At 50.5% G+C, this 10467-nt stretch overlaps 1 protein-coding gene across 2 annotated transcripts; it reads left to right on the forward strand.

Moving 5' to 3' along the window:
• Positions 1-432: 432 nt before the first annotated feature.
• On the forward strand, positions 433-9560 carry ZDHHC4 (zDHHC palmitoyltransferase 4). Of its 2 annotated transcripts, none has more exons than XM_076351047.1 (7): positions 433-493; positions 2166-2296; positions 4677-4750; positions 6419-6597; positions 6677-6802; positions 7465-7709; positions 8797-9560. In XM_076351047.1, exons 2-7 carry the CDS (start codon positions 2174-2176, stop codon positions 9079-9081), a joined length of 1032 nt encoding a protein of 343 aa, XP_076207162.1. In that variant the 5' UTR covers positions 433-493; positions 2166-2173; the 3' UTR covers positions 9082-9560. The 2 variants fall into 2 exon arrangements, with proteins under 2 accessions (XP_076207162.1, XP_076207163.1); XM_076351048.1 differs by lacking the exon at positions 433-493 and adding an exon at positions 1181-1258.
• The last annotated feature ends 907 nt before the right edge of the window (positions 9561-10467 follow it).

Raw genomic sequence — 10467 nt, forward strand, 5'->3', positions numbered from 1 at the left:
GCCTTAATCTTCGTTTCTGCTGCGGAGGAAGGAAGGCGGCCGGGACGAACGGCTCTCCCCAACAGCCTCAGCGCCTTCGGGAGGCGACGGCCGGTTTCTCGCTCGATTCGGAGAGGCTTCCCGGTGCGTTGCCCAGCGGCGGCCCCGTCCTGACAGCGCCAACCGGCTCCCCTCAGCCCGGGGAAGGGCCCCCTCGCCGGGGCCGCTCGGCCCGGGCGGGCGCTGGCAGCCGGCTGGAGAGGCGCCGTCCTCGGAAACGGACCTTCTGAACCGCTTGGGCAGAGCGGGTCAGCCGGGCTGCGCTCCGGGTCCCCGGGCGCGGCCGCCGCCCCTGCGGCTCTCCCGGGGCCGGGCCCGGCGGGGGGCGCCTCCCGCCGCGGCGCCCGCTTCCGGGTGGCGCCGGGCCCTGCCGCCGCCGCCGCAGATCCCCGAGCGGCCGGGGCGGGGCGGGGGCCTCGGCGATCGATTAGTCGGCCTCGGGAGAGGGGCGGCGGTGAGCGTGCCCCCTGCCGCGGGGAGGGGGGGGGGGCAGCCCCCGGTGCCGGCCGAGGGGAGCGTCGTCCCGTCCCGTCCCCCCCCCCGCCCCCCCGAGCGTCCCCCGGGGCCAGCGGTGCCGGCCGAGGGGAGCGTCGTCCCGTCCTGTCCCGTCCCCCACCCCCCCGGGGCGTCCCCCGGGGCCAGCGCCCTCCCGCCCGCTGCCCCTGGGGGCCGGGGACCTTCGCCCTCGACGCCCCGCGGGCCCCGACTGTGTCCCCGGGGCACCCTCGGGTTCCTGCCGCCCGGGGGCTCGGAAGCCGCAGGCCCCCGGCCCGGCGCCGTCAGCGGCCTCCCCGGGGCCGGCCCTCGGTCCCGCCGTCGGTGCCCGGGGTCGGGCGGGGCGGCGGGACTCGGGTTGTCCGGGCTGCAGGCAGGGCGCGGGCAGGCGAAGGGGCGGCGAGCCCCGAGGCCCGGCAGGCGCCCGGCTTGGCCGTCCCCTGTCAGCAGGTTGCCCCGTGGCGGGGTCCCGGGCCGTGCGGAAATACCGAAAACGGGGAAATAACATCCCGTGGTGTCGGGGGGGGGGGGGGGGTCGGGGGCGCTGGCTGGACACCGGGCGGCTCCGTGCCCGCGTTTTAGTGATTGGCCAAACGGCGGGAAGCACGGCTGGGCCCCGGGGCTGCTGCCGAGGGCTGGCACCGAGGGCTGGCACCGAGGGGTGGCACCGAGGGGTGGCACCGAGGGCTGGCACCGAGGGCTGGCACCGAAGGGTGGCACCGAGGTGTGGCACCGAAGGGTGAAACTGAGGGGTGACACCGAGGCGTGACACCGAGGGGCTGGCACCGAGGGGTGGCACCGAGGGGTGGCACCGAAGGGTGGCACCGAGGGCTGGCACCGAGGGCTGGCACCGAAGGGTGAAACTGAGGGGTGACACCGAGGCGTGACACCGAAGGCTGGCACCGAGGGGTGGCACCGAAGGGTGAAACCGAGGGGCTGGCACAAAGGGCTGACACCGAGGGGTGACACCGAGGGGCTGGCACCGAGGGGTGGCACCGAGGGGTGGCACCGAGGGGCTGGTACCGAGGGGTGACACCGAGGGGTGGCACCGAGGGGTGGCACCGAAGGGTGAAACCGAGGGGTGACACCGAGGCGTGACACCGAGGGCTGGCACCGAGGGGTGGCACCGAAGGGTGAAACCGAGGGGCTGGCACAAAGGGCTGACACCGAGGGGTGACACCGAGGGGCTGGCACCGAGGGGTGGCACCGAGGGGTGGCACCGAGGGGCTGGCACCGAGGGGTGGCACTGAGGGCTGGTACCGAGGGGTGACACCGAGGGGCTGGCACCGAAGGGTGACACGGAGGGGTGGCACCGAGGGGTGACACCGAGGGGCTGGCACAAAGGGCTGGTACCGAGGGGTAACACCGAGGCGTGACACCGAGGGGCTGGCACCGAGGGGTGGCACCCAGGGGTGACACCGAGGCGCTGGCACCGAGGGGTGACACCGAGGGGCTGGCACCGAGGGGTGGCACTGAGGGGCTGGCACCGAGGGGTGACACCGAGGGGCTGGCACCGAGGGGTGGCACTGAGGGGCTGGCAGCGAGGGGTAGCACCGAGGGCTGGCACCGAGGGGCTGGTACCGAGGGGTGGCACCGAGGGGCAGCGATAAGCTGCTGCTGTTGCGTTGCAGGGCCCAGGATGGACTTTCTGACACTCTTGGTGATTTACTTGTGTTTCGTCCTCGCTGCTGTGGCTCTGCTCTGCGCCTGCTCGGGAAGGAAGGAGAGTTTCCTCGCAAGAAGTGTCAACGGTGCGAGCCAGGTAAAGAACTGACCTGTCAGGGCGATGATCAGCTCCCGTCCCGGCGGTCTGTCCTAGTTTGTCGTGCTAAAATTAGTGTATATCTCCTCCATAAAAAATGCTAGTATACGTGGTTAGAGTGACGATACGGTATATTTCATATTCCCTCCTATTTCGACAAGTGCTCTCGGGTAAGTGCTGACTGGGATTGGAAACGGAACTGTGTCTCCTTCTGGCTGATGAGATCCTGCCCGAGCAGGTAGTAAAAACCCGTTTGTGTCGTACAGCTCCCGCTCCTGCGTGCGCCGGTCTGGCCGCCTGCGGTCACCGCAGGGTTGTAGTAAGGATGGAGCTTCTCGCGATACTGAAAGTACATTGTTCAGTGACACCGTAACACGTCGGCTTTGAGAAATTAAATAACAACGAGGCCCCAGCTGTTTGCAATTTTACGGTATTTGCTGCTGTCATTAAGAGGAAAAAGGTGGGGGGAGGTTTGAGAATTAAAATAGGGAGGGAATTATAACTGGTAGCAGATATTTTAGGGGAAGCTCTTTAACGTGGGCCTGCAATAATGCTGCAGGCTGTTGTTTCCTAAGAAAGAAGGAGGAATGAAGAGCTTTAAAAGAGGATTAAGAATTGGCGTTTTATTGTAAAAACAGGGAATGGATTGAAAAGGCACTAGCTTATTTTTCTGTCTATTGGGCTGTGTCTGAATGGAGAAGAAAAAAAAAAGGTGTAGCATTCTTGGAAGGGAAAGGATAAGGCAATCATCATTTAAGTTGTAAATAATATTTAATGCTTTTTACATGAGTCTAAACGGACTTTGAATTTGCTACTAGGGTTACACTTTCTTTTGATTTTGCTTTATAGACACAGAGATCATTGTGCAGATAAATTTAATATTTACCCACATTTCTCAATAGGAGCCTCTATGAAATTTGTGTAACAATCAGCAATTAAAATACTGCTGTGATGTAAAGTCACTGTCTGGAGAAATGTTATCGATACTTGTACGCATGAAATAAATACAGGTAATCCTAAATAGGTTCTCTAGCCACTGTATTTTAAATTCATTTCTGACTGTAGTTAATGAAGCGTATAAGCCTGGAAGTTGTTGAAATTGTTTGACTGCACTCCTGTAAGATCCTTTAAAGTATTCATTGTCAGCGGTATGAAATAATTAACGTGCACAGAGCACAGCTATTTCTAGCTCTGCGACGAGTCAGCTTCCCCCCCGGGGTCTGTTTTCCTTGCTGCCAGCGGTTCGGTTGTGCGAGGTGGTTATACGTGTGGTACAGGTCTTCGCCTTCCCTCCTACTTTCATCGCCACTGCAAGCACAAATCGTGTTTGTAAGAGCCTTTTGCTTTGGTGTAGGGAATGGCTGAAATACAGGGGATCGGGGGGGGAATAATGGATATCGAATGTAATGTTAGACTGTGCTAACACACATACAGTTAATTTAAACTTGAATTTTGCAATCGCATGCAGGTTGCTTTTCTGTCTCGTTGTGTGTTTCCTATTGCAGTACGCAGCCTCTTTTAAAAAAGACTTGTCACTTGAACTGCTGATATGAGGCATGCCAGTTAAAAGAAAAATATTTAACATCTTCTCAACTCTACATATGCTTTTTGCCTTCTGGTCTTTCACATCTGAGACAAGAAGCTCTCGCTGCATGTTTTCTTTCCATGTCAGCTAGAAATAGGCTCAGCTGCTCTACTTCCTCCACCACTGATGGAGCAGCGTGTTGCTACAGAGATCTGTCACCTTCTGAACAGCGGAGTCAAACGATTCTGCAGTCACAGGCTATTGCTGAGGACTTTGCTGAACGAAGACAGGCAGTTTTCTTCTTCATTGTGCCTAGCTGGTTTTGAAACGGCAGTTAGATAGACGTGGAGTTATCAGACTGGATCACAGCTGTAGTTGAAGAAACTGGATTTTTTGGGTTTGGTGGGGTTTGTTTGGTTTTTGGTTGGTTTTTTTTTTCCTTTTTCTGGAGGATAGTGGGCTTTATCCCTTTGCTTATCTCCGCTTGCATCTGTCAGATGTCCTGATGAAGCATATTGTAGTTCAGAAATTGCTCAGTTCTATCCCCTGCTTAACCAGTTGCCCAGTCTATAACCTGATATAAGCTCCTTATAACTTTCACACATTAACCCAGATACATTTGTTTGTGCCTTCTGGGCTTCCAAGAATATGGAACCTCGCCCCCATTTTGAAAACCCCAGCAACGTGCCTGCCTATATTCTTAGGACCTCAGATGCCCCTGAAAATGAGCTTCCTCCCTGGCGATACGGCTACAGTGATATATAACTGAGGGACTAGGTGACGTGTTTTTGTTTGAACGTTCCACAGGGCAGAAGTGATGTGCAATCCAGATAACAGTGTTTTCATTTGCTTCAGGTATTGTCATTTGTAATCCCCGCACAGCTCCAGAGCGCGACACGGAGGGTGCTTCACAGGCTCTTCCACACAAGGTATTGCACTTTTTTTTTATGCTTTTGACCTTATTTTTCACTAGTATTTCTGGCCACTACAGGTGACCTCCTGCCACCATCAGAGCTTTCACTATTATGCTTAGATATTCCCTCCTCATTAGGGGTGCTTGTCGGGGGTTACAGATTCCCTTTAAGGTTTGCCACACTGTTGTCTTTCTGTTCCTTGCTTATTGTTGGGAAATGGTACCCTGAAATATTTGAACATATTGACAAATAAAGATAATGTGGCTCAGTAGCTTCCAGTGTAACAGATGTTGGTCACACTGGTGGGAGACTGCATCCGCAAGAGAATTACAACAGGCTCTCTGGCAGCTGCAGAAAGAGTTTAGACAGAGCTAGCGATCCCCATCCTCTCCCTCAAATCCCATTATTCTTAGTCCAGCAGCTTGGATGTCCAGGTGGCTCAAGGGGAAGCTGCACAGCTGCCAATGCATTAAGGTGAATTTTGTAGCGTCCTGTAAACTTTGGTGCTTTAGGATCTGCTTCAGGAACGATTTAAATACCTTTCCTCTGGGGGCAGCAACTCCAGTATGACAGACACTTCAGGGATGTAACATCTACAGCTGTGGAACATGTGCTGCAGTTGTTTTGTTGCCTGCTGTGCAGATTCTCTGCTGTTAACACAGCCCAAGAGAGAGTGGTTACACTGTCAAATGTGCAGTCAGCAGCAGAGCAATTATCTGATGAGCCTGGTGTAGTTGTCATTGCTAGGTTATGCTGTGCGCTGGAGGCACTTTGATCCTCCACGCACACCCTTCGACTGCCTCCCCTCATTCAAGCGAGAGATTTTTCAGTTCGTGCAGAAGTCCAGTGAGGTGCAGCACTTGCAGGCTGTCTTCTCGTAGCCCTGCAGCTGAGAGGAGACTCCGCAGGATCCTGCTGGATTGCACACAGAAATGGCGTAGGAGAGAGCAGTAGAGGAGAGCTTGTCTGCAACGGACTCCCCGCTGCAGTAAAATACACATCGCTAGTTATTTAAAACTCGTAATAAAAGTCCAGCAAACTGATGTATAATGCAGAGAACTGTAGTAAGTGAACGTTGCTCTCCTAACGCGTGGCTTATCTGAGCGTCTGTTTGCCAGGCTGCTGAAAGTTGTTGCTCAGTATGACGCATCCCAAACAAACCTGCGTGCCAAACGGTTGTGCAACTTGCCTCGCAGAAGCTGTAGGTCTCCCAACAGGTTGGAACTAGCGTTCGCCATTGCAAACCTCCTGCCACGCTATTTCGTAACAGCTGCTTATATTATTACAGGTTTTTTTAAGATTACCTCTTACTGGGGTTTTCTTTACTTTCAGAGCAGCACACAGCAAATGTCTTCTGGCAGAATGTTTTGTGGCCTGTTGCTGTGGCATATTTTGTCAGCCCCAAGGCTGCTTTGTACTTGACTCTGCTGTTGGGGAAAAAAATCCAAAGGGCATGACAATAATGGAAGTGAATTTAGCTGGCATATTTAAAGGAGCGTATGTGGGGAGAAGGAGAAGCCATTGCCTGGAGAAAACACTATTAATATGCAACCCATGCTGGCCTGAAAACCTAAAAGAGGTGTCTCCTTGCATTTGGAAAGTCTTTGCTGATCACCTCCGAGTGTACTTGACCTGTTAAGCAGGACGCTGAGTATTAAATAGACTGTCCCCTTTCTGTTACAGAAGCTGCTTGTTTGTCGTCCTGCACGTAGCCTTGCAAGCTGCAGTGTATGGGGAGTACACATGGGAAGTGTTTGTTTACTGCTGGGAGCTGCAGTTCCACCTCCTCCTCCTGCTGCTGCCCTACCTGCTGCTGGCTGGGAACATGGGCTGCTTCATTCTCTGCTCCCGGGCCGATCCTGGTAAGCTCGTGCTGATTGTGAGCTGTAGCTCTTTGGAAACGGAGCGTTACTTTTACTATTTTTCTTGTTTCCTTCACAGGTATAATAACAAAATCAAATCATGCATCGTTGGTTAAGATTTATGCATATGACAGTGTGTTATTTCAGAAAGGCATCGTGTGTCCTACGTGCAACATGGAGAAGCCAGCCAGATCAAAACATTGCAGTAAGAATCTTAACTTCCTGGATAAGCATAGCAGTAATACTTTCCCAGATTAATTCTCCATCAATAATTGCAGTTCACACTACATCTGTTCTGTTATCCAGCTCGACGCGCACAGGATTATGTTCGTATTACTGGGGTCCCGGATCACAGCTGCCCTTTGCCCATCCGTGGAACTGTTTTGCTGCTGTTTCTTCTCACAGAAATTACCAGTTCCGAGGGTATCATTTGGGGTCAGGAACAGGCAAGCTTTTGAGCATCTGGAAGTTAAATGAAAAATCATCACCGGTCAAGACCCGAGTTCAGGATTTTGTGTTTCTCTTGCAGAATTTGCTGTTATCATCCAAAATAAAGCTGGGAGCTACAATCTCTACCTTTCATATGCTTTGCTAGGCAGTACTGTCAGAGAAACCAAAGTCTTTGAGCTGCAGTCTTGGTGAATAAAAGAGGAGATGAGATACACGTCTTTGTTTTTAGTATTGGGGATTTTTTATGATACGCGGTTGAAATTAGTATATTTGCTTAAAAAGCTATCAGCTAAATCATGTCCATAATTCTCAGATTTTTTTCAGATGAAAAACTATCCTAAACTGTGTAAAAATCAAATTGATTACTTAAAAAAAAAACAAACCAAAAAACTGAACTGTCTTGTCACTCCTCATCAGGTTTCTGCAGTATGTGTGTACATCGTTTTGATCACCACTGTGTGTGGGTCAACAACTGCATTGGTGCCTTCAACGCAAAGTATTTCTTCCTTTACCTCTTCACGCTGACTGCCATGGCTGCAACCGTTGCGATCATCACAGCAGCGTTTCTCGTCCGAGTGGTGCTGCTGTCAAACATGATGCGCGGGAGTTACATTGATGACCAAGGACAAGAGCGTGCTGTCGAGATTCTCTTCCTCATTCAGGTATGTTTATGCTGTCTGGGCTATTAGCCTATAAAAAGGTTTATCTCGGTCTTTGCTTTCAGGAATCTTTCAACTCCACCCGTTCTCACAGGCAGAATGTGGACAGGCTGCAGTTTTTTACCGACTTACAGGGCTAATTAAGTTTAGAAAACTGCCATTGCAGACTACTTTAAAAATATGGGATTTTTCCCATAGCACTTCATTCAGCTCTCCCATTCTTCGTATTTCTGTCTCCAGACTGCTTTCACTTGGCAGATCTGATTCACAAAGAATGACTTTGTGTTCCAGTGACCATCTACTGCAGTAACATTTAGGAAACAGTTAACAGTCCTTGGGATACCTTCATGGAGATGTTAAAGCAGGACCCTACTACCCTGGAATTTAGATACTTGACTATTTTCTCTCACGTACAAGCAAAGGGTGACTTTGAGTCTCTCTAGCACTTGAGTCATTTGCGTTTCAATCCCCTCATCCCTTTCTGTCCTGTGGTGCTGAGGTGCCAAGTAGTAAATGCTTTCTCTCTTCCTCATCCTAGACAACAAGGTGCCTTGTACTCTTATAAAGGGATCTTGGTCAGGGAATGTTTGCTCATGTTTGAGAAGTACCGTTACCACTCCCCGGTATTGGAATTTAACTCAGAAAAGAGCTGCTTCAGCTGTATCATGTCAGCAAAACCTGAAGTTGTACCAGATTGTAGCCTCTTCATTTGGCGGTTTGTTTTCAGATGATCTGCATTAATGATTCTTTTTTAATTAAAAAAGCAACAAGAAAACAAACGAGCAAAATTCCAATATGAAATACAAACATTCAGAGATAGATAGATGGGTGTAGAAAACACTCCCGCATATTAGCAAGGCTTGCGAGGAAATACATTTCTGGAAATCTCTGTGCTTTACGCAGAGATGCAATTAGGAATGGACCGTCGCTGAGCTGGATGGGGGATAGGGCTGTGGCCTTATTTCTGGAGCTGCACAGTTGCGCGTGCGTACGGATGTGCATTGCAGCTGGCGTGTTGCAGCGGTCACATGCTTCCGTGTGATTTAATGCTCCAGCTTTTTAACTAAGTGACTATTTTCTTTCTTTGCAGCACCTTTTCTTGACTTTTCCTAGGATTGTCTTCATGCTTGGTTTTGTTACTCTTCTCGCACTCGTACTGGGTGCATACTGCTGCTTCAATCTATATTTGGCCTTAACCAACCAAACTTCCAACGAATGGTATAAATCCAGAAGATACGGGTGGTCCCACCATCTAACGCTGCAGCCTCATGACAGACGAGCTGTCTACAAAAACACTTATTCTAAAGGAGTCTGGATGAATTTAAAGGAAATCTTTAAGCCTCCTACAGCGTTGGAAAGAAAGAAGAAAACATGAAGACGTTATTCTTTATATGTGCCTTTTTAAACTTTTTGTAAGACTTTATTTCAGCAGCGCGCTTTGATGCCCCAAACAACTTTTGTAAAAAGGTCGCTGTATTTCAATGAAGTAATTGGAAACTATGTTTTCATAAAGCCGACCAGTCTTCAAAAAAACCAGAGTTCTTCCAAGTTTATCTGTAACGCTGCTGGTACCAGTTGTGACAGTGGCCCGTTCGTCTTTTCAGACACAATCGCAGTATTGAAGCAAGCTGTACTAGAGAGAGGTTCAGCTAAGGAACACGTACACAAGGAACGGGGTTTTTTTATGATTACTGTTTGTATGCTGCATTATACCACGGTATAATAGGCAAACTGAGTTCCTAAGTTACTTTGGTACATCTGAAGTGGGTCTTCCTGCAGGAGACTTCACAGGAACATAGCAGTCACACATGTGGAAGTGGTAAACATCTGAATGCGCGTATTTGTCAACTATTCACTTTTCCCCCCCCCCCCCTGCAGGAAAATAGTAACTCCCAGCTGACTGTATTCAGCTGTGAGTTACTATTTTCAGCAGTATTCTGATTAACAATGCCTCAGCAGAGCACTATTTAAGATACGTCACTTGGTGAGATCTCTGAGGTTAAGCTTAGTCCTCTCGGTTCCTCGTTAGAGGGACCAAATTTGCTGGTACGGAGAGGCAAGTTCGGTCCATCTTACTGACGTGAATCTTTTCCTCTGTGTGTGCCCGTGCAAGGGAAGAGCTAACAAAGAGCTGCTGTGAGCTTCGAGGAAGCTTCATCTTTTTGTAAGTACCTTTGGCAAATGATTAACCCGTTACTGTTAACAGTACGTAGAATAGGTTGCATGTATTTAGCTGGAAATTTACTGGCAGAATCTTAACCTGCAGAAACCATGTTCTACTGTGGATTTGTACTAGTATGGAAGACCTTAATTTCAGGAAGGAAACTACCACAAGTGCTGCTTCTCCTTACCTGCTAAGTCTCTTTCTCGATACCTGTTTTCAGCTCTTTCAAAATAAGATGCCATTTCAGCCTTAGAGTCACGAAAATGGTGGACTTCTGGACAAAACTTCAGCCTCCTGACAATGGTATCAGAGATTTGATATCGAGCTCCGGACAGACAGGTCCTGGCAGATTACAAACTCAGTCCGGGCATTTCTCATCTTTATTGCATTGTTTGATATATCTGTTCACAGCAAGAGGCTCAACCATGTCTTAGGCATTTCTTTGTATTTCGGGCATTTTGCAGCAGGGGAAGTTACAGTTGCCGAGGCTGTTTCTAGGGCTGCCCACCTGCAGTCACTGAACAGGCCGCCTCAAAAGCGCGGCAGTAACACGGTCTTCCACTTCTGTAGAGGGTGAACGCTGAAAGGCACTTCATC

The sequence above is a fragment of the Aptenodytes patagonicus genome, chromosome 13 (genome assembly GCF_965638725.1).
Source record: "Aptenodytes patagonicus chromosome 13, bAptPat1.pri.cur, whole genome shotgun sequence".
NCBI classification, from domain to species: Eukaryota; Metazoa; Chordata; class Aves; order Sphenisciformes; family Spheniscidae; genus Aptenodytes; species Aptenodytes patagonicus.